This window comes from Schistocerca gregaria, chromosome X (assembly GCF_023897955.1).
Source record: "Schistocerca gregaria isolate iqSchGreg1 chromosome X, iqSchGreg1.2, whole genome shotgun sequence".
In the NCBI taxonomy this organism is placed as follows: Eukaryota; Metazoa; Arthropoda; class Insecta; order Orthoptera; family Acrididae; genus Schistocerca; species Schistocerca gregaria.
Window position 1 is genome coordinate 591,479,733 of NC_064931.1, and position 24,222 is coordinate 591,503,954.

General features: G+C 39.1%; 1 protein-coding gene and 1 non-coding gene across 3 annotated transcripts in view; one reads left to right on the forward strand and one right to left on the reverse strand.

Moving 5' to 3' along the window:
- LOC126299398 (rho GTPase-activating protein 15-like) overlaps window positions 1-24,222 on the forward strand; it is a 237,644-nt gene that overhangs the window by 157,982 nt on the left and 55,440 nt on the right. For both annotated transcript variants that reach the window (XM_049991271.1, XM_049991272.1), the window contains 4 exons: window positions 11,161-11,327; window positions 12,834-12,903; window positions 12,996-13,142; window positions 18,465-18,677. In XM_049991271.1, the coding sequence (XP_049847228.1) occupies window positions 11,161-11,327; window positions 12,834-12,903; window positions 12,996-13,142; window positions 18,465-18,677 (597 nt within the window). The remainder of the gene's footprint in view (window positions 1-11,160; window positions 11,328-12,833; window positions 12,904-12,995; window positions 13,143-18,464; window positions 18,678-24,222) is intronic.
- Window positions 9,652-9,726, reverse strand: Trnas-cga (transfer RNA serine (anticodon CGA)). The gene has a single exon. It is a non-coding gene; the product is annotated as a tRNA-Ser (tRNA).

The following is a 24,222-nucleotide window of genomic DNA, read 5'->3' on the forward strand; positions in this document are numbered from 1 at the left end:
GAGTCCAGTGTGCTAACCACTGCGCCACCTCACTCGGTATTCTCTTCTTGTCCAAACTATTTATCGTCCATGTTTCACTTCCATACATGGCTACACTCCATACAAATACTTTCACAAATGACTTCCTGACACGTACATCTATACTCGATGTTAACAAATTTCTCTTCTTCAGAAGCGCTTTCCTTGCCATTGACAGTCTACATTTTATATCCTCTCTACTTCGACCATCATCAGTTATTTTGCTCCCCAAATAGCAAAACTCCTTTACTACTTTGTGTCTCATTTCCTAATCGAATTCCCTCAGCATCACCGGACTTATCCTCGTTTTGCTTTTGTTGATGTTCATCTTATATCTTCCTTTCAAGACACTATCCATTCCGTTCAAATGCTCTTCTAAGTCCTTTGCTGTCTCTGACAGAATTACAATGTCATCAGCGAACCTCAAAGTTTTTATTTCTTCTCCATGCATTTTAATACCTACTATGAATTTTTCTTTTGTTTCCTTCACAGCTTGCATAATACACAGATAGAATAACATCGGGGACAGGCTACAACCCTGTCTCACTCCCTTCCCAACCACTGCTTCCCTTTCATGTCCCTAGACTCATATGACTGCCATCTGTTTTCGCTCCCTGTGTTTTACCCCTGTCACCTTCAGAATTTGAAAGAGAGTATTCCAATCAACATTGTTTAAAGCTTTCTCTAAGTCTACAAATGCTAGAAAAGTAGGTTTGCCTTTCCTTAGTCTAGCTTCTAAGATAAGTCGTAGGGTCAGTATTACCTCACGTGTTTCAATATTTATATTTCTACGGAATCCAAACTGATCTTCCCCGAGGTCCGCTTCTACTTGTTTTTCCATTCGTCTGTAAAGAATTCGTGTTAGTATTTTGCAGCTGTGACTTATTAAACTGATAGATCGGTAATTTTCACGTCTGTCAACACCTGCTTTCTTTGGGATTGGAATTATTACATTCTTCTTGAAGTCTGAGGTTATTTCGCCTGTCTCATACATCTTGCTCACCAGATGGTAGAGTTTTGTCAGGACTGGCTCTCCCAAGGCCATCAGTAGTTCTAATGGAATGTTGTCTACTCCCGGGGCGTTGTTTCGACTCGGGTCTTTCAGTGTTCTGTCAAACTTTTCACGCAGTATCATATCTCTCATTTCATCTTCATCTACATCCGCTTCCATTTCCGTAATATTGTCCTCAAGTACATCGCCTTTGTATAGACCCTCTATACACTCCTTCCACCTTTCTGCTTTCCCTTCTTTGCTTAGAACTGGGTTTCCATCTGAGCTCTTGATATTCATACAAATGGTTCTCTTTTCTCCAAAGGTCTCTTTAATTTTCCTTTAGGCAGTATCTATCTTACCCCTAGTGAGATAAACTTCTACATCCTTACATATGTCCTCTAGCCATCCCTGCTTAGCCATTTTGCACTTCCTGTCGATCTCATTTTTGAGACATTTGTATTCCTTTTTGCCTGCTTCATTTACTGCATTTTTATATTTTCTCCTTTCCTCAATTAAATTCAATATTTCTTCTATAACCCAAGGATTTCTACTAGCCCTTGTCTTTTTACCTACTTGATCCTCTGCTGCCTTCACTACTTCATCTCTCAAAGCTACCCATTCTTCTTCTACTGTGTTTCTTTCCCCCATTCCTGTCAATTGTTCCCTTATGCTCTCCCTGAAACTGTGTACAACCTCTGGTTTAGTCAGTTTATCCAGGTCCCATCTCCTTCAATTCCCACCTTTTTGCAGTTTCTTCAGTTTTTGTCTACAGTTCATAACCAATATATTGTGGTCAGAATCCACATCTGCTCCTGGAAATGTTTTACAATTTAAAACCCGGTTCCTAAATCTCTGTCTTACCATTATATAATCTATCTGATACCTTTTAGTACCTCCAGGATTCTTCCTTGTATACAACCTTCTTTTATGGTTCTTGAACCAAGTTTTAGCTATGATTAAGTTGTCCTCTGTGCAAAATTCTACCAGGCAGCTTCCGCTTCCTATTTTGTTATTCATTATTAAACTGACTCCTGCATTACCCCTATTTCATTTTGTATTTATAACCCTGTATTCGCCTGACCAAAGGTCTTGTTCCTCCTGCCAGCGAACTTCACTAATGCCTACTATATCTAACTTTAACCTATCCATTTCCCTTTTTAAATTTTATAACCTACCTGCTCGATTAAGGGATCTGACATTCCACACTCTGATCCATAGAACGCCAGTTTTCTTTCTCCCTATAACGAGGTGGACTATTTTACCTCCGGAATATTTTACCCAAGAGAACGCCATCATCATTTAACCATACAGTAAAGCTGCATGCTCTGGGGAAAAAATTACCGCTGTAGTTTCCCCTTGCTTTCAGCTGTTCGCAGTACCAGCATAGCAAGGCCGTTTTGGTTAGTGTTACAAGTCCAGAACAGTCAATCATCCAGACTGTTGCCCCTTCAACTACTGAAAAGGCTGCTGCCCCTCCTCAGGAACCACACGCTTGTCTGGCCTCTGAACAGATACCCTCCATTATGGTTGCACCTACGGTACGGCTATCTGTATCGCTGTGGCACGCAAGCCTCCCCACCAACTGCAAGGTACATTGTTCTTGGGGGGGGGGGGTGATGATCACTTGCTGTAGCTTATTCTGCACGTCAAATAATGTAGGAACTGCATTCCATACCAATGTCTTCTTTACCGCGCTCATGAACTGGTTTGACTCAAAATGTAACGCACAAAACTTCACATTATTGTGCAAATAAAGGACATCTTTTTGCAGCAGGTCCTGTCTTCTGCTATTTACTAACCATTTATTGCTCCTAAAAAAGAAAAACAAGTTCATTAATTCAATACAGTTTAGAAAAAAATCGTAAATAAAGAGCACTCTAATGTGATGTTTCATACCTCTCTGTGTCCTTAGGGAACCTGAAGAATGACAAATGTGGAATGTTCTTCCTATTATTACTGCAATTGATTGCGCTACACACGCTGCCTTTCGTAAAAACCATGTTAAAAATGAATATAAACGATACTGTTTACATTTACTGAATACCGTATTCAGTAGCGTAGCTTCTCCACCGCTTGGGGCGCTGTTGTCGCGGTGTATAACAAAAATCAGCAAGAGTGTCGCGACTGTATATATTAGACTGTAGTTGTTTGCTGTTGATGCTGTGGTGTACAGAAATGTGTTGAAGTTGAGTGACTATTGAAAGATACAAGACAACTTGAACAAAATTTCTAGTTGGTGTTATGAATAGCGGCCAGCTCTAAAGGTGGAAAAATCTAAGTTAATCCTGATGAGTAGGAAGAACAAACCTGTAATGTTCGGATACAGTTTTACTATTGTCCTGCTTGACACAGTCAAGTCATTTAAATATCTAGGCATAATGCTCAAATGGAATGAGCACGTGAGAACTGTGGTAGAGAAGGTGAATGGTCAACTTCGGTTTATTGGGAGAATTTTAGGAAAGAATAGTTCACATGTAAAGGAGACCACATGTAGGACACTGGTTTGACCTGTTCGTGAGAAGTGTTTGTGATCTGTAGCAGGTTGGATTAAAGGAAAGTATCGAAGCAATTCAGTTGCGGGCTGCTAGATTTGTTGCCCATAGGTTTGAGCAACATGTGAATGTTATGGAGATGCTTCTGGAATTCATATGAGAATCCCTGGAGGGAAAACTACATTCTTTTTGAGAAAATTTAGAGAATTTACATTTGATTCTGTCTGCCAAAGATTCTACTGCTGCCAACATACATTGTGCGCAAGAACTGCGAAGATGAGAGACGAGAAATTAGGGATGATATAGATGCATAGAGATAGTTGTTTTTCCATCGCTCTAATTATGAGTAGAACAGGAAAGGAGTTGACTAGTAGTGGTACAGGATACCCTCCACCACACACTGTATGTTGACTTGGGGAATATCTATATAAATGTACATTTTATGCTGTTAAAAATTCACAAAATTGTTAGGTAAAGTTTACACAAATGTCAGTTTTACAATTTGCAAGTGCTCAACTAAACTGGAACACTAATAAGGTCAGTCAGTGTCAAATGTGGGAAATAATTCATGCAGTCACAAATTTTTGTGCAGTGGTAGAAGGGAGTGCCAAGAACAACATACTAGAAATCCTGATTCCAAATGAACTGAACATTAATCATGAAACTTGTCACCTGGTATTGACTGAAAATCTGGGAATGAGAAAACTTTGTGCCAAAATAGTACCCAAAAATCTTATACAGCAACAATAAGATCAATGGAGGGCTGTGGCTGCTGACATACTGGAACAAGTAGAACTGAACCCAGAACTGCTGAACTGAGTTACCACTGGTCTTGACGCTGGAGTGTGGGAGTCAGCGTGCCTTTGAAGATGACTTATTTAGACACGCAATAGAGCCCTGGTAATTTGAGCCAAGTATTTTGAGGTTTGTGTAATTTGGATTAGTTTAAGAAAATAAAAATTTTACATGAAACTTGAGTAAAGACTCATTTTCATACGTTGTCAGCATGTATGTTTTACACACTTCTGAATATGTTATATTCTGTTTACAATACAGGTAAAACTGCCCCACTATGTCTTCAATTTTCTGTTTACAGTACAGGTAAAACTGTCCCACTTAGAAGTGGATATAGCGCACTGGACCATTTGGAAGTCTTCAACAAAATTATAGCAAGGAGCAATACTAAATATGAACCACCTACTTAATCTGGGATTCAGAGATTTTGAGAGAACTTTTTACTTGGTCTTAGTAGCCTAGAAACAGCTATGTTTAGCACATTGAAGAACATGTAAGCAAGATAGTGGGAAATTCAGAATTGAATGAATAGTCAGGCAAAAATATTCCATATCAGTTAAACTATTCTCAGCAGTCATATCCTTAAACTGAGGAAATGAAGGAGGAATGTGCATTAAAAGAGCATGTCTGAACCAACTTCATTTTGTGGATAACTTTGCTTTCTTTTCCTCCAATGCAGACAAGCTTCAATGAAACAGAATAACAACTGAGTAAGTTTGAAAGTAAGCTGGAAAATTGATTACTTCAAGGTGTGACAACAAAGTAACGAGACTGGTTAGAAAGAAAACTTTTACTTACAGTTTTAACCAACTACACTGGTACCACCTTCAGAGTAACTCCAATGTCACTGCACACACTTAGTCCATCACTGTTTCTATTGTTGGTAGTCTCTGTAGAACCTATCTTCTCATATACCAGCAAAAGCCTTTGGTACAGCTGTTTGGATCTCTTGTACTGTTGCAATCTGGTGTCTTTTAATAGCTGACTATAGTTTTGGAAATAAAAAAATCACTTGGGGCCATGTTGGGTGAAAAAGGAGGTTGTGGGGACATTTCACTAGACTTTGATGTCAAAAACTGTCCAACAGACAATGCAGTATTGTAGGGTGCATTATTGTGTTGCAGGATCAAGTTTTTAGCAATCTGGATGAACATGGTGGACCCATTTTTTTTTTAAAGTCTTTTGAGAATTTCGTGGTAGTAATGTTACTTTACTGTCTGGCCAGGAGGTAACCACTCTTTCTGCACAATACCCATAGAGTCGAACAAACACGAAAGCACTCATTTAACCTTTGACTTTCACATGCCCACTTTTTTTGGCCTAAGATATTCCTTCAAACAAGTTGCAAACTTCGATGTTTCAGTTTGCTTCATAGTGGAAAACACCATTTTGTTTTCATGGCCAGTGGGAACTCAGTTCAGCAATTCCATGTTCAGTTATAAGTGTTCCAGTATATCAGCAGTCACAGTCCTCCGTTGATCTTATTGTTGCTGTATAAGCATTTGGGTACAAAGTTTTCTCATTCCCAGATTTTCAGTCAATACCAGATGACGAGTTTCATGATTAATGTTCAGTTCATTCGCAATAATTTTCATGGTTACTCTTCTATCAACTGGCCCAAGTTCACTCACTCTGGTGTGTTGCTGCCATGTGTTCATGTTGGTGATGTTTTCCAACTGCAGTGTTCATTTTTGGCTTAGTTCTGGCTTCAGAAAATATTTTGTTCAAGCAAAACACTTATGTCCTTGATAGAACACATTTCCAAAAAGCCTTCTGAAGCTTCCCCTCATGTTACTGCAGCTTCCTCACCTCCACATCGGCATCATATTCTGCAAGCCACCTAATGGTGTGTGGTGGAGGGTAATTTCAGTACCACTATCTGATCCTTCCAACCCTGTTCCACACGTAAATAGTGTGTGGAAAGAATGATTGTCAGTAAGCCTCTGCATTGGCTCTTAATTTCTCAAATTTTCTCCTCGTGGTCAATGCGCGAAATGTATGTGGGGGGAAGTAATATGTAGTCAGACTCCTCCTGAAAAATGCTGTCACAAAATTTCAATAGTAAATCTCTCCATGATGCATAATACCTCTCTTGTAATGTCTGCCAGTGGAGTTTGTTTAGCATCTCCAGAACGTTCTCTCGCCAGCTAAATGATCCCATGACGTATTGCACCGCTCTTCGTTAGGTCTTCTATACCTCCTCTATCAGTCCTACTCGATAGGGATCCCCGATAGATGAACAATACTTAAGAATCGGACAAACAAGTGCGTTATAAGGCACTTCTTTCATGCGTGAGTTAAATTTCCTTAAGATTCTTCCAATGAATCTTAGTCTTGTCTACTTTTCCCACTTTCTGTTTTATATGGTCTTAAGATCACTGTTCATAGTTACGCCTAGATATTTTACAGCAGATACTGTCTCCAGTTGTTTGGCATCAATAGTGTAGCAGTACAGTAGTGGATTTCTTTTCCTATGTATGCACAATATGTTACATTTATTTACGTTCAGCATCAACTGCCGGAGCCTGCACCATTCGTCAATTCTCTGCAGGTCATTCTGCAAATTCTTACTATCTTCTGGTGTTGCTACTTTGGTATAGACATCTGCATCATCTGCGAATAGCTTTAAAGAGCATCCATAGCTTTCTACTAGATCATTTATACATATTGTAAACAGCAACAGTCCTACGACATTTCCCTGTGATACTCTGGATATTACCTTTACATCTGTCAATTTAGCTCCGTTAAGAGTGACATGTTGAATTCTGTCTGCAAGAAAGTCTTGAATCCAATCACAAGTCTGCTTCGATATTCCGTAAGCTCATTTTTTTCCCCCCCATTAAATGGCAATGCACAACAGTGTCAAATGCCTTACTGAAATCAAGGAACATGGCATCAACCTGAGCTCCACAGTCCACTGAGCTGTGGGTCTCATGGAGGAACAGCGAGCTGAGTTTCGTAGGATCTGTTTGCAGAATCCATGTTGGTGTTTATAGAGAAGATGTTCATTTTCCAAAAACGTCATAATTCTTGAGCATAAAACATGTTCCATATTTCTACAACAAATTGACATCAATGATATAGGCCTATAATTGTGTGGATCTGTCTTACGGCCTTTTTTAAAAATGGAAATAACCTGTCCTTTTTTTCCAGTTGTTAGGTGTCTCTTGTTGCTCAAGTGATTATGATAAATTACTGCTAGAAGGGGAGTAAGTTCATTAGCATAATCTTTATAGAATCTTATAGGTATCTCATCTGGTCCTGACGCCTTTCCATTACTAAGCGACTGTAGCTGCTTTTCAGTTCCGTGATCAGTGATTTCGACGTTTGTACGACAATTGAAAGGAGGGACAGTGTTAAGATCTGTGGCGAAACAACTTCGGAAGACCGAATTCAGTATTTCGGCCTTCTCTCTGTTATTTTCTGTTTCGGTGCCAGTGTGGTCACTGAGAGAATGAAAAGATGATTTTGACCCACTTACTGATTTTACATATGACCAAAACCTCTTAGCGTTTTTACTCAGGATGGTTGACAACGTCTTACTTTCAAAATCATTGAACACTTCTCTCATTGTTCTCCTTACATTCATTTTTGCTTTGTTCAGCTTTTTTTGTCAGTTAGGTTTTTACTTAATTTGAATCTGAAAAGAAGTGCGCTCTCTTTTCGTAGCGCTTTTCTGATACAGCTATTAAACCGAAGGTGGATTTCTCCCATCCCTTAAAATCTTACTCAGAACATACTTGTCTTGGGCATATTGAGTGATGCCTTTGAATTTTTTCCACTTGTTCTCCACACCTTCTTCCTCATCATCGAATATTTGTTTGCTGACTGTTGAGATATTCTGAAATTTGTATCCTGTGACCCTTGCTGAGCAAATATATCTTCCTATCTTTCTTAACATTCCTTGTTGAACCCGTCGTCATAGATACTGTCACAGCCTTACGATCACTGATATCTTCCTCTGTGTTAACTGATTTGATATGTTTAGGTCTGTTTGTTGCCAGGAGGTCTAAGACATCCCTGGCGATTTGGTTCTCTAGCTATTCTCACCAAGTTTTGTACAGAAAGAGATGGCATACCATCGCACAATATTTCAAAATTACATTGTTGTGATGAGGAGCAAACACAAGACTTCCTTCTTCAAGCTGCGATTCCTGATTGAAACATTGTAAGTGCACACCACTTGCAGTTCTGATGGGTGAAGACTAAGGCCACACACAGCCAAAAGTAGCAGGCTACAGAGTTGCCACCCCATGGAGGAAAAAAAATTAGAAATGTAAAATGTGTTTTATTCATCTCATATCGTACACATTTTCAGAACATATGTCTGATGTACGGGAGACATGTCAAGGTTACAGTTTGCTTATTTGAAATTTTGTTGCACTTACAATAAAACTTTGTGAAGAATTTACTTATTTAAAATTTGTCAAACTTACAATATTTACATCCACTATAACTATCATAAATTTTTATTCCATTTTGGGGATCCAGCTCAAAGTATCACTTCGTCCTTAATGAAATCTTCCACAGAATAGTAGCATCTTTCAATTAGAAAATAACATAACTTGCTTTTTAAAATATTTATCTTCATATTATATCACACCCTTTCATTGTGTTGTGAATTTTCGTGGCTATATACTGAGGAGTCTGAGCACACTGTTTTAAGCGCTGTGAGGTGAGCCTAAAGTTTTCTTTATGTCTTGTGTTGTATGAATGTTCAAAATGATTTTTTTTTAATAAATTAGCTCTGCTGCGTAGGAAAGGCACCACCTCAAAGATGTATGAAGAGGGGACAGTTAATATTTTTAGGTCTTTAAATAATGGTTGACATGATGCTGTTGACTGTGCAGTGCACATGTTGTGAATGATTCTTTTTTGCAACTTTAAAATTCGTGTAACATTTCCCGAGTTTTCCCAAAAAATTATGCCATATGTAATAACAGATTCAAAGTAGCTATAGTATGCTATTTTCTTGGTGCCCATATGAGTGGCACAGTCTAAAATTACCATTCATACTGTAAGGCCATCTAATTTATTTGCTAGATATTCTATATGAGAATTCCAACTCATAGTTCTAAGTTTATTCCCAGGAATCTTACAGAGTCAGGGTCTTCCATTTTTGATTATTGTGAGTGATGCAGATTTCTTCAGTTTTTTACTGTTTGCTTTCAAAACTCATGTGGGTTTTTGAAATGTTTTGTCGTAAGCCATTTAGATTGAACCATGTTTCCAAGTTAACGTATTCATGACACTCTGTGGTATATTGTCAAAATTTTCATTTTGAATAAGGGCAGCAGTATAATCTGCAAACAAGGTTAAATGAGTATGAAATTTCCTGGCAGATTAAAACTGTGTGCCGGACCGAGACTCGAACTCGGGACCTTTGCCTTTCGCGGGCAAGCGCTCTACCAACTGAGCTACCCAACCACGACTCAGGCCCCGTCCTCACAGCTTTACTTCCGCCAATACCTCGTCTCCTACCTTCCAAACTTTACAGAAGCTCTCCTGCGAACTGTGCAGGACTTTTGAGTGCTAGTCCTGCATGGTTCGCAGGAGAGCTTCTGTAAAGTTTGGAAGGTAGGAGACGAGGTACTGGCGAAAGTGAAGCTGTGAGGATGGCAACTGAGTCGTGCTTGGGTAGCTCAGTTGGTAGAGCGCTTGCCCGCGAAAGGCAAAGGTCCCGAGTTTGTGTCTCGGTCCAGCACACAGTTTTAATCTGCCAGGAAGTTTCATATCAGCGCACACTCCGCTGCAGAGTGAAAATCTCATTCTGGAAGGTTAAATGAGTATTTATATTGAGAGGCAAGTCATTAACATAAACAGGAATAAAATTTATCCAAGGATTGAGTCTTGAGAAATGTCTTCTGACACAGCTTTCCACTCTGAGAGATAATCCGATCTATTTGATGTGATTATTATCCTTTGTTTCCTCGCCGTGAGGTATGATTCATACCATTTCAAAGCAATATCCCTTATTCCATATCTGTTGAGTTTGAAAAGCATCAGGGCGTGGTTTACAGAGTTGAATGCTTTTGTAACATGTGAAAAGGAAAATAATATAATTTAATAACAAATTTATTATTTTGCTTGATCAGATTTTATATTTAGAGCAGTTAAAGACTATGAGTGAATGTAAAGCAAAATAAATAAAATTATCTAGAGTACATATGGTAAACTAAATAGGTTGTCGCTATTTAGCTTCTGATGTGTCTGAAACAGCAAGTTTACTCCATGATGACAAATTTGATGATTGAGCAGCTAAGAAATAGCATAATTTTCTGAAGACTTGATGTGCTGTCTTCCATTTTCTGTGTTCTCCCACCTGCTCGTATCACATACCACGGCTTGACTTTTGCTGTTTTGTACTTCATTGACCATGGCTGTGCATTCAGTTTTGACATAATGAAATGTTCACTCTGCAATGGATTGTGCACAGATGTCACACTCCCTGGCAAAGTAAAACTATGTGCTGAACCGAAATGCAAACTCAGGACCTTCACCTTTTGTGGACAAGTGCTCTACCAATTGAACTGCCCAAGCATGACTCTCAACCAGTCCTCAGAGACCTGCAATTTTAGGAGGAGAGCTTCTGAGAAATTTGGAAGGTAGGAGATGAGGCATTGGCGGAACTAAAGCTGGGTCGTGGATTGTGCATGGGTAGCTCAGTTTGTAGAGCACTTGCTGTGAAAGGCAAAGGTCCCAAGTTAAAGTTTCAGTCCAGCACACAGTTTTAATCTGCCAGGAAGTTCCAGTATTGGCATATTTACTGGTGGAGGCTGACTGCCGTCCTTACTGAAACTTGACGTTTCTATTATTGTGTGCAAGTGATGGTTTTTGTATATAAAAAATTCTCATTTGCAGGTTGTACCACCAGCCACGCCAAGCTCTAAGGAAACTTCTAAGGAAAAAGAGAAACCAACTGTAATAATATCTTCCGATGATTCTCAGATACGACACCAAATTGAGGATGAAATCAGGCCAACATTTCGAATGACCAAGGCACGTTCCATGCTTCTCACAGACACAAAGTAAGTAACTGTTATTAAAACATCTCAGAAGTTACTCTACGTAATTCTTAGGATGACCATAATTGTTTATTAACGCATTGCTGTTTTTCATAGTATCCATAATGACTATTCTTGAAAAATCGAGACAGTGAAACAAAAATGCTTTAAAGGCGGAAGATGTAATTTATTATTAAGTTTTTCATTGCTATTATTCCAATTGACATGTGGACTTCCACGGATGTACTTGAGTGGTTAATACAGAACTTGTACCCATATTTTATCAAGCAGGTAAAAGCAAGATCACATGCAAATTTGACTCTCACATTCCATGTGATTATTGATTATGTGAATCTTGGATTTCAGCAGCAATTGAATGCATGAAAGTCCCACTGAAGTATTCCATACATTTAATAATGTGACACTACAAGAAGTCTGAGAATAATATCATTCGATCTGGCCTAAAGAAGATTCATTTGATTACAATGCTTATCCTTGAATTACTGTCAGGCCTTCATGTTTGGACATAAACTCATATAAAAAAAATCACCATCCAGCCGTCCTATCTCATTATTTGATGGTTGTGCAAATCTGATAACCACATACTTTTTTTTGGTTTGAACAGACCCAGGTCCACTCAAAGACACTGACAATGAAGGGACATTTTTGTCCCCTGTGGGATTGAAAATAAGAAATATTGGGGAATACAACTAGTCATCCACTGCAGATAGCATTTCGAATGTAAAAAAAGTGGTGATCATTGTAGCTGAGGTATCAAACACGTCTTCAGCTGAGCACAAATGTGATAATATGCACACATCCACATCCTTGTCTGCGGCTCAATGCTTTATAGGTATAACAACATTAACTGCCCCATTTAGAGGGATGAAATTTTGACACTGTTGAAACACCATATTATTTCCACATTTTCTCCTTCTGTGATGAAGCAATCATTGTCAAACCCCAACAATTTATGATACAGTATTGGAGACCTAAATTCACTCTCCTGCAAGATAAATTAGTATGAAGGAGCTTAAAAGGTTATATTACTTGCTTAAATTAGATGTTTTCTGTTGTCAGCTTAACATACCACAGTTTTTTTCCAGTTAAGACAGTACAATCTGAACTTAATTTTATTGGGAGGATAACATTGCATCGAGAGATTTTAAAGCGGTAGAGTGTTTCCTGTTAAACAAAACAACAAAAGAAAGAGAGAGGGGGGTCGGAGGGAGGGAAGGGGGTGAGAGGGAGGGAAAGAGGGGGAGGGAGAGGGAGAGAGAGGGAGAGGGAGAGATAGAGAGATAGAGAGAGAGAGAGAGAGAGAGAGGGGGGGGGGGAGGAGGGGGAGAGCAGTGATGAAGTTTCAAATTCCTTCCACCTCTTCACATTTCCAGATCATCATTGGAGTGGAGGCCCACACCCAACCTACCGAGAGTAACTTTGTTCTGTAATTTTAATTTACTATCATGTATGTATGATTTATTATAATTTGCAGATTTTTTTTTTCTTTTTATTTGTTTCATTTTACAGGAGTAGGGAGACTACAACCAAATCATCATCTGTCCCGAGAAATTATCTACCCATTTGGGATGGAGTAGTTGTGAGTTGGTTATTTGAACACTAAATATTAAAAAATTATAATTCCAAACAGACTATATCATAGAACTTACAAGAAATTTGTGTGTGTTTCAGCATACTTTGAAGGAAGGAACATTGAACAAAACAAAAATGTGGGAAATTGGAGGGAAGAAAGTCCGAAAGAACTGGTCCCCCTCTTATGTTGTCCTCAGTAAATTTCATCTTCTCTTCTTCAAGGACATTAAGGCGTACAATGCTGTTGTTAGTATAGTGTTTACTTTTTATATATTTAAAAGAGTCGTGTGAGATATTAAATTATGTTAAGCATTTGTACTATTTTTAGTTACAGTATCTTTTTTATGCTTACATTTGAGTGATGTCTTGAACTGGGTTATTGTTGGTCGATTGCTAAATGATGAAAGGCAGAAATGAATTTCCAGACCCCTCTATGAACTGTAATCTTCACACAGTTGCAGATGGAGGCAAACAAGTAGTTTATAAGTTTCTAGATGGTAGGATTTCCAAAATTTGTATGTGATCCTTCATTGGAGACTGTTTGTCTGGTAATTGCTAGTCAGCATCTTGGTGGCCCTCTGGTATTTATAGGACTGCCTTACAGAAATGTAGCAACACATAATTTTGTACAAATCCCATGTAATAAAGTAGTATCAACTAATTAGTGGCACAGCTAGGTTCACTTACATCCACAGTGATCGAGCATTCCTTTTATGGGCAAGTGGGAGCAACTCATTCTTCCTGCAGCTTGTTTTGTGTATTAATTCCCTTCATACAGCTGTACTTAGTCACACTTAAGTGTAGGCTGGTGAGGCTACATCAAGAGGCTCATATCAGAGGCTAGGTTTTGAAAAAGTATGGAGCTTTTCTTGTCATTCTGAATATAATTATCTTCTTGCGGTGACTCTCCTACTTAGAATATCATGAGTTGCTAATCTGAGATTTCCAAAAGTACTCAGATTAAAAGTCTTCACATGTTATTTATATAGGTGGCGATTATGAGGACTTTTGTTAAATTTGATTGACATACATCCAATGGCATGTGCACATCCTTCGAGTAATTACGATGTGGGGAAGCCTATTGGAATTTAACAGTGAAAATGTTTCTCATCAAAGTCATTATCGGACATAGTTTTATCAGGGCTGAGCATATGCGAGAATACAGGTTTCCACATTGCTAGTGCCTGCTCACAGCTCTCTACACATCTCCAACCCCACACATATTCTGACAGTAGGAGTCACCTGCTCACTACTTTTACCCATTTGTAAAAGCTCATTTCAAATCCACACATTTGGGGCAAATCAGCGTGTTGACATTTTATCGCTAGAATTGTGTATGTCAAGGTCTCGTGTGTAGTAAGGTGTAATGACTTAGAAGAAATTGGCCAACAAATGAAAATCTAATGAATCCCTATGTTTCAGTCCACAGTAGGAAGAAGAGTACATTTTTTATTGAAAATCAAAGTGGCTCTCATTCTTTGTTTTATGATATAGAATTATAGACATGAACAGTATAATGTGAAAAGACAGTTTCTAACTGTTTCATGAGAAATTAACTGTCGGTTTGAATACTGAAGAAAAAGCCAAACTTTCCAAGATAACACAAATAGAACAGAGAGAGGGGAGAGAACAAAATAAATGTTCAAGTAGTTAGGAATGTCATTTTTTGAAACTTTTCTATTATTGTAATTCATTATGTGGTTTTGTCCTCAATTTTACCTCCTCCTTGCAACATACTTGTTGGACAAAAATCAGAGTTGTTGATACTGAGTTTAGTGTGATGGAGACCTCCTTGATTTATCCTAAGATCATGACACAACTACAGCTAATTCGATATTTCTTGTTTAGAAAACATAATTCTTAAGTATGTCCTTTTTTGGGGAAATCATTCATCAATTGTAATAGAATGGAGCTCATGTAGTGGCTGATCAGAACACTGATGCTGTTGATTTGGTGAGAGAAAAATACTGAAATTAATTGTTATGAAGTTTCAAATACCAACAATACACTGTGTCATACACCACATTCATCTGCCAGCCAAATATGCAGTTGTAAACTACAAATAATACTCTCATATCGCACATTTGGGGCTTCAGCAGTTTGCGTCTTGCCTGGGACAACTTGACTGTGACTATGGCAGTGTGCTATATTTTTGTGAAGTACACTGATCAAGCAGAGCAGAAGTGTTGTTTTTGAACATAGTTTCAATGTGTATAAAGACTTGGTGCTGTTCATGGATATATAATTTAATAAAAGATGGTACTGATCTCCCATGGTACAAAAAACAGGTCAGAACACTATTGCAGAAGCAACACAAAAGCTTGCTAAATTTAAAAGTACACAAAATCTCCAGGACTGGCGATATTTCCTGAAGCTTGAAACATAGTGCGGACTTCAATGCTTTTAATAGTTTTGACTATGAAGCTCTGCCCTGAAATATGACAGAAAATGCAAAGAGATTCTGATCATATGTGAAGTACACAAGTGGCACGACACAATCAGTACCATCACTGCGAGATACCAATGGTCATATTACCGATGACAGCATCACTAAAATGGAGCCATTAAACTTGCATAATAAAATGAAACTCATACAGCCATCCTTTTGATGTTATTTATTGTATGGCAACCAGTTTCGGTAACTCAGTACACCATCTTCAGGGCTTAACTGATGCTGAGGGGCTTCTGTAGAATACTGTAGCAGTGATGATGTGGCTGCAACCATCAACTACCAACTGTTGCAGTACTCTACAGAAGCCAGTTCGTAGATTGTGGCCACTAATGGGATTGTGTGTACAACTGGAGTTCCCCTCAGTGTCAGTTAAGGCCTGAAGATGGTGTACTGAGTGAACAAAACTGGTTGCCATATAATAAACAACATCGAAAGGATGGCTGTAGGTGTTTAATTTTATTACATAAGTGACTGGCTGAAGTCCCATAAACCTTCAGTCAGAAGGATGGAGATTCGGAAACTTATTATTAAACATAGTTTTATGAAATTCTCTAACCGAAGAAGACAAAGTTAACATTCTGAATTTGAATCAAGAACAGCTGCCAACATGAGTAACTTACAGTAGATGTCAAGACGTAGCAAAGCAACTTAAATCATTTAATGAAGGCAAATCTTCCAGTCCAGATAGTATACCAGTTAGGTTTGTTCTAGGATACGCTGGTACAAAGCCCCATCTTAACAATCATATACAGCTGCTTGCTCCTCGGAAGATCAGTACCAAAAAACTGGAAAAGTTGCACAGATCATCAATACTTGAGAAAGAAAGTGGGATTTTGTAACATATACTGTGTTCAAACATTATGTATTGCGTCAAAAGTAATTGACACACAGTCAGCACGGATTCAGTAAATAACGTTCTTCTGAAATACAACAAGCTCTTTATTCTCATGAAGAAATGAGTGCTATCAGGAAGGAATCTCCAGTTGAGTCCATATTTTTAGGTTTCCAGAAGGGTTTTGAACCATTCCTCACAAGAGACTTTTGACAAAATTGCAATCTGATCAAGTACCTCATCAGTTGTGCAACTGGATTCATGATTTCCAGTTGGAAAGGTCTTAGTATGTAGTAATCGATGGAAAATCGAGTAAAAGAGAAGTGGTATACCATGTTCCCCAAACAAGTGTTATAGGTCCTCTGCTGTTATTGATGTATACAAATCGTTTAGGAGGCAATTTCAGCAGCCCTCTTAGATTGTTTTCAGATGTGATGCTGTCATTTTCCATACAGTAACATCATTAGAAGTTCAAAATGAATTGCAAAATGATTTAGAGATGATATCTGTATGGTGCGAATGGTGATAATTGTCCATAATAAGGAAAAGTGTGAAGTCATCCACATAAGTATGAAAATAAATAAATTAAATTTTGGTTACACAATAAATCACACAAATTTAAAAACTGTCAATTCGACTAAATACCTAGGAATTACGATTGAAAACACCTTAAATTGGATTGATCACATAGATAATGTTGTGGGGAAGGCAAACCAAAGACTGCATTTTATTGTCAGAACAATTAGAAGATGCAACAGGTCTACTAAATAGGCTGCCTACACCCTACACTTGTCTGTCCTCTGCCAAGAGCATTGCTGCATGGTATGGGATCCACCCTTACCTGAGAGGCTTGATGGAGGACATCAAAAAACTCCAAAGAAGGACAGATCATTCTATATTATCCCGAATTACGGGGGAGAGTTTCACATATATGATAAGTAAGTTGGGGTAGTAATCATTAAAACAAAGGCATCTTTTGTTGTGGCGAGATCTTTTTGTGAATGAAAATATTTTATTGTCACCAGCTTAGAAAGGAGAAATGATCATTGTAATAAAATAAGAGAAATCATAGCTTATACACAAAGATTTAAGTTCTGATTTTTACCACACGATGTGACGGAATGTGAAGGGATCAACTGCCCCTTATGCCTTAAGAACAGTATGTCTTTGTGTTATGCAGATCGCAGTAGGTACTATTGATACTCGAGTGCCCAGTGCGCCAGAGAGTAGTCAGTGTTGAGACTCTGAGCAAGTAAGTTGTTGGCTGCTAAGCGAGCAGGGCAGATTTTGGCAGGACAGCTGACCACGTTTACAGTTGTTTTAACGGCTGTGTGTGTCTCGCCCAAAGACGTGGGCCTGACCCCCAGCAAATATGGAAATGGTGTTAATTGAGTGATTTGTTTGATGTGTTTTGAGTGTTCATTTGTGCACTGTCATTACAACCACTCTGGACATTCCTGATTTTTATTGCAGTGAGGATTGTGTATTCAGTGCCACATGAAGAATATTGGCGTGTGACAATAATAGGCGACCTGTGAATAGTTAGTCAGACAAAGGGAGTAACTGCCTCATTCATGCTGTTTAGACAAAAGATATAGAACATTAGCAACAAAGTATGTACCGATTATTGATACCTGACATCCTAATTAGCTTTGTTGGATTTGACACAAAACAACTCCCATGCAAATACTAACTGATCAGCCTATATCAGTTGCACACACCTCCATCTACATGATAACTCCACAATTCACACTCAAGTGCCTGGTAGGTTCTTCAAACCATCTTCAAACTACTTCTCTACCATTTGAAACCCTCCCTATTAAACCCACCATTATTGACTAGTGGATTATAGCCTAACAGTTTATCATAATGATAAACAAAAAACAGAACACATGTGCTGGTCGTTCTTTGATGATCTACTTCATTATCACATTCCAGGTGTTGCCTAAATCTTTAAATTGTAAAATCCATGTAGCCCTTTTGCAGAACACATTTGATTTTCAGGGTTCATAAGGCTGTCAGTGGACTGTGTGTTTGTAGTCACATAGTGTTATATTTGCAATGCAGCAGATATCACCAATCAGCACACCTTCTCATTTATTTATAACTTCTGTGAAAGAAACATCTGCATATGAATATTAACACACATTAATCAAATATTAACATGCATTAATCTGAGAAAAAGAAATTAGTTGAGAACGGTAGATCTCTTCATAACACTTATTATATTTGTTTTTACTAGTCATAAGGCTGTAATGTAAATGACCTTTTTTCTCCTCCACAGAAGCTTGCTGTTTCTCCAGGAAGTGCTTCCAGTTCGCCTGACTTGTGCATAGATTTAAAAGGGGCTCTTGTGGAAGAAGCTGAAAAATTGTCAAGTCGTAAATATGTGTTTGCTATTACCACTGTGCAAGGACTGAAAGTTTTGCTGCAATGTGATGACAAATCACTGTACACAGACTGGTACCATGCTGTTAGAAATGCTATTAGAAGTATAGTAAGTGTTACTGCTCTCACAGAATTGTATGTGCATGTGTGACATTAATTATGCTTCATGCTTTTTTTGCATAATATCTATTAAGCACTTAAATGAAATCATCATATTTGATAACATATAGTTCATTAATGGTGCAGGACGATATGAATTAGGAAAATCACCTGGCACTTAGTCTAATCTCAGTAATGATGCTTCTTGGTTTGATGATTCCAATCTCACATGTGATACAAAGTATTAAAAGCATCTGTGCTTCAGGTAGCAAGTGAAGTTAGATTTGTAATACAACCTTAAGAGTTACGTTTGAATATACTGTAGTAATTGAATAAGTGTTAAGTTGTAGGCTGGGGATGGTTGACTAAAAAAAGAAATTGGCAGCCTTCATTTGAATGATTTAAAACTAAGGTAATGCTCTTCTGCCGAATACACTGATGGAAAAAATCTCAACACAAAAAATAATTAATACAGAGTAACGAAATTTCAGGAGTACATTTGTCTAGGTAACATATTTAAGTGAAACACATTGGAAGATGACAGGTTAATGTAAGTGCGAGAAAGTCATTGCAAATGTGAAATGCTGGTACATTAATAACTGGTGTAACCATCAGAATGTTGAAGCATGCAAAGGTGCATGCATTTTGTTGTACAGGTTTTGGATGTCACTTTGTGGGGTGGAGTTCCATCCAATCCATCAGCCACTATGTGGATGATTAATGCTGGTTGTGGTTGACACTGGAGTTGTCCAATGATATTGCATATGTGCTCTACTGGAGACAGATTGGTGATTGAACAGACCAAGGCAACATGTCGACAGTTTGTGGAGCATGTTAGGTTACAACAGCGATGTGTGAGTGAGCATTATACTGATGGAAAACACCCCCTGGAATGTTGTTCTTGAATTGCAGCACAGCAGGTTGAATCACCAGACTGACATACAAATTTGTCATCAGGGTGCATGAGATAACAACAAGTGTGCCCTTGCTGTCATACAAAATTGCACCCCAGACTGTAACTCCAGATGTAGGTCAAGTGTATCTAGTACACAGACAGGTTAGTTGCAGGCCCTCAACTGGTCTTGTCCTAACCAACACTCATCCATCATTGGCATGGAGACAGAAACAGCTTTCATCAGAAAGCACAACAGAGCTCCACCATGCCCTCCAATGAGCTCTCGCTTGACACCACTGAAATCACAAATGGCGGTGATTTGGAGTCAGTGGAATGCATTCTACAGGATAACTGGCTCAGAACTGCCCTTGAAGCTTCCAGTTTGTAACAGTTGGTTGTGTCACTGTGGTACCAACTGTTGCTCAAATTGCTGCCGCAGCTGCAGTATGATACGCCAGAGCCATCTGCTGAACATAGTGGTCTTCTCTCTCAGTAGTGCCATGTGGCCATTCAGATCCCAGTCTTCTTGCAGTCGTACGTTACCATGACCACTGCTGCCAGCAGTCATCTACAGTGGCAACATTTCTACCCAGTCTTTATGCAGTATCGCAGAAGGAAGAGCTAACTTCTCATTGCCCTACTACAGGACCTCATTCAAACTCGGTGGGTGTTGATAATGGCATCTTTGTCGTCTTAAAGGCATAACTATCACCATCAACTCACCACATTCAATCTCAGAGGCAACTAAAGCTTATGACTAGTACAGTATTTATTGAAAACAAACTTAATTTGCATACCAATAGTGGTGATACTAGTGCCACTACTAGGTGAGTGGTGTGAAATTTGAATAGACACCATGTTTCAGATGTAGAAACACACCTACCAACTTCCATTTATGTCCCACAACTCCTCGGTGTTGTGATTTTTTTTTTTCCTGTCAGTGTATATGACTGTTAAACACCCACATCTGTTGTATCTTGTTATTAAAGAGTACACAATTTATGTAAGTCGGGAAATTGAAGGTAAGCCTAAATTGGCAGTTGAAGCATACTGTTAGGAAGATGCTGAGTTCGAAATGAATGGGATTTCCAATGTATTTTGGTCTTTCTAAAGTTCTGTTGATGCATTTTCATAGTCAATTGTATACTAAAGTTGGTAAGCAGATCTTGTTACCAGTGAGTAAGTCAGAGTTTCTGACTAGTGTGCTCTCTCCAGTTACTAGCAGTACTTTCATAGGTGCTGACAAGCAAGTCAGAGGCTGGCTGGAGCAAAATAAGTAGGCACTTCTTTGACCAGAACAGAGCTGGCTTATTTCAGCTCTAGCAATGATTTTTTTTTACTGTGAAAAACAGCAAGCTGCATCATGATAAGCCTACGGTAAACTGCAGGTCCTCTTACAACTGGCTGGGTGAGTCAGTTCTGAGAGTAGAAAAAGGAAAGGTCATTGCATCTCCAACTGGAAAAAGCCTAGTAAAGCACTGTGGTGTTTAAACTTCAGGATTCTTTTCCTTGTGTGGAAATGGCTATTATTTATGATTTACTACAAGTTAAATGTCACTAAAATATTTGCCTTTACTATAATAGGATAGAGTCAATAATTTTCTATCTTGATAAGGAAAAGACATGTATTTCATAGTTTATTATTCATTTTTTCTTCTTTCCACCTCAAAACTAACAAAACTTCTGTTACTGTAAATTTTCTCATGATCTTCAAAACATTTCAGACTCTTCTAACAGTTTCATCCTCTTAGGAAACCAAATCTAGTCTGTGACCAGCATTATTCTATACCTTTTCTAGTCGGACAACTTTTGTTATGCATTGTGTTTACAAAAAAAAAAAGGTGGTGATATAATTTTTCATAATTTCTGTAATCGCTCTCACCCCCCTCCAACCCCCATTACAGCTACAGTCTGTCACAAAGTACAAAAAAGACTAACTAACAATGATGACACATTTTTTAAGAAGTATGTACCCACCCTAATGTCACCTGTTGAGGCTGCTATTAAGTCTGGTCAGAGATTGAGGCTTGGCTTTAGTTCCCTCTTACAGTGCTGGCGTAGAATTGCAGTTACTTTCTATATGAGTCCAGAATATGACCTAGATTTCGGGTGAATAATTGGTAATGTGTCTTACTGATTTGCTTAGCTATTTTGAACCATTAAGTTTATTTTGTTAATTACGTCTGTTTAAGGAGTCACAGAAAGATTGACTTTTGCCTTCTCTTTGTTTTGGTTGTTACTTCATGTTAAATAGTGTGTGTGTGTGCGTGTGTGTGTGTGTGTGTGTGTGTGTGTGTGTGTGTGTGTGTCTGGATAACAGTATTCATCTAGATGGAACAGAAATGTAGAAGAGAAATATTTTAAATGTAAAACTCTATCCTCCAACAAACTACAGACCTTGTGACGGTTGGTTGACTTGTATGCCTCAGTGATACAGATAGCCATACCATAGGTGCAACCACATTAGAGAAGTGTGTGGAGGGAGGCACAACTTGATTAGAAGAAGGAATAAGTTGATAGGACACATCTTGAGACATCAAGGAATAGTTAACCTAATAATGGAGGGAAATGTGGTGGCCGAAAATTGTATAGGGAGGACAAGGCGTGACTGTAGTGAGTAGGTTCAAGTGGATGCAGGCTGCAATAGTTATACAGAAATGAAAAGACTTTCACTGAACAGACAGCATGGAGAAGTGCATCAACCCAGTCTTTGGACTGAGTACCACCACCACCACCAACAACAACAACAACAACAACAACAACAACAACTACTACTACTACTGTTGTAATTCACAAAAAAAGAAATAACCATGAGACAACACCTCCAGAACAAGTATATTTAATGATCTCACAGTATAATAGTAGACAACAGCTATAATGTATGACATGGCTGTATGACACGACAGGAACAGTACAGTTGTAGATAGTGTAGTAAATAGCACAGTGAGCTAGATCAGACTGAGGGTGATCACTGGATGATAATCACATACATAGATAGTGTGTTGCAAGTGGCACTAGGAGGCCTCTGAGCAGCCATTGAGCTTGGTCGCTTGGCTGATGTCACTGGTGGAGCCAGTACTGCAGCCTGGTCTTCTTCCGACATCTGGTCTTTCAGGCAGCCTATAAACAGAGGGAGATGGGAGTGTGACCAGGATAGGCAAACAGGTGGTAGCCCAGTGGGTTACCACATCCCTTCTTCCATGGGAACAAGAGGGGAGATTGAAGAGAGCCTGGTGAAAGAGAAACGAAAGCTGGCATTGCTACAATGTGTTTCAACTGAAGGGCTCGAGGTGGTGGCAACTGGGTCCCCTTCCACAGGTGGCACTGATTTTGATGGCTTGTCACCGTCCAGTCCCCCATGACTAGAATGAACATGCCCCGTGCCCATACAGCCAGAAGCACGGAGACCATGCTGTGGATAGACCCACAGATGGTAGTAGCATGAAGTAGAGGAGTGTGCAGAATTGGCAGCCATGGAGGAGCTCTGCCGGACTTTTCCCCACTATTGGAATCAACCTGTAGGGGGAGGGGGGGGGGGCAAAAAAAAATATGTTGGTGCCTCACTCACAGGAGTGTCGGCCATATATTTCTTTATCTATGTTTTAAAAGTTCACGAGTCTTTTGGCCTTGCCATTTGCTTGGGGATGGAAAGGCAGAGAGAGCAGGTATTGAATGCCATTTCTGCAGCAGAACTTGCTGAAAACCTGGAAACGAAATTGTTGTCCATTGTCCAATGTCAGTGCAAGAGGAGGTCCTTGAGTACTGAAAATTCTGCTGAGAGCTTGATCACAGCCTCCACACTCGTGGACCAACAGTTGATGATGTACAGAAAGTCGGAGTACACATCGAGGACAATAAGCTGTGTTGTAGTCAGTAAGGGACCCATGAAGTTCACATGAACCCACTCCCACAGATGTGAGGGCATCAGCCAGGTTAATGTTTGGCGGGGAGCCACTTATTGTTATTCGCACTGATGACTGTTGTTGAGAAGACGTTCCCCATGCCAGTCTGTGCCCAGGTGAGCAGTTTAGTTTGTAAGTTGCCTCTGTGACCTTGGTGCAAAAGCCGTAAGATTATTGGACACAGAGTTTCTGAAAGGACTACCTTGGGAGACCGTACATTCATGGTTAGTAGGATAACTAATGGCAGAGGTGGAAGTTATGTTGCAAGAGGTTGGAGACTCTACCGGTAATGTGCTGTGGCCAACACTGTCGTATGTATTGCCATAGGCAATATCTGTGGTAAGTTGGTGTCCTTGGCCATGGCTGCTGCCACACAGATCTCTGTGATGAGTAAAGAAGGTGAAGTGGTGTACAACAATTTTGTATGTCACCATGATTGTGAGTTGTCTTTTGAGTGGAATGTATTATTTCTTACATGTCACCAAGCAGTGAGCTGTGGATTGAAGGGGTGCCACTTCCAGCTGGATATGTGTTTGAGAGTTTAAGTGGGATACAGAGGTACCGGTGTCATTCTTTAGCTGAACTTGTTTATTGTACAAAGTGAGCATGATGAAGAGTTTCATAGGTGACACCACTGAGGTTTGAGACTCCAGTGAATATCAATTAGGTCCTGTTGAGTCTAGCGTTTTCGTCCAGAGTGCGGCAGACAGACACAGTATGCCCTGCTCTTCCTTCCAGCATGCCTTGCACTATACCCA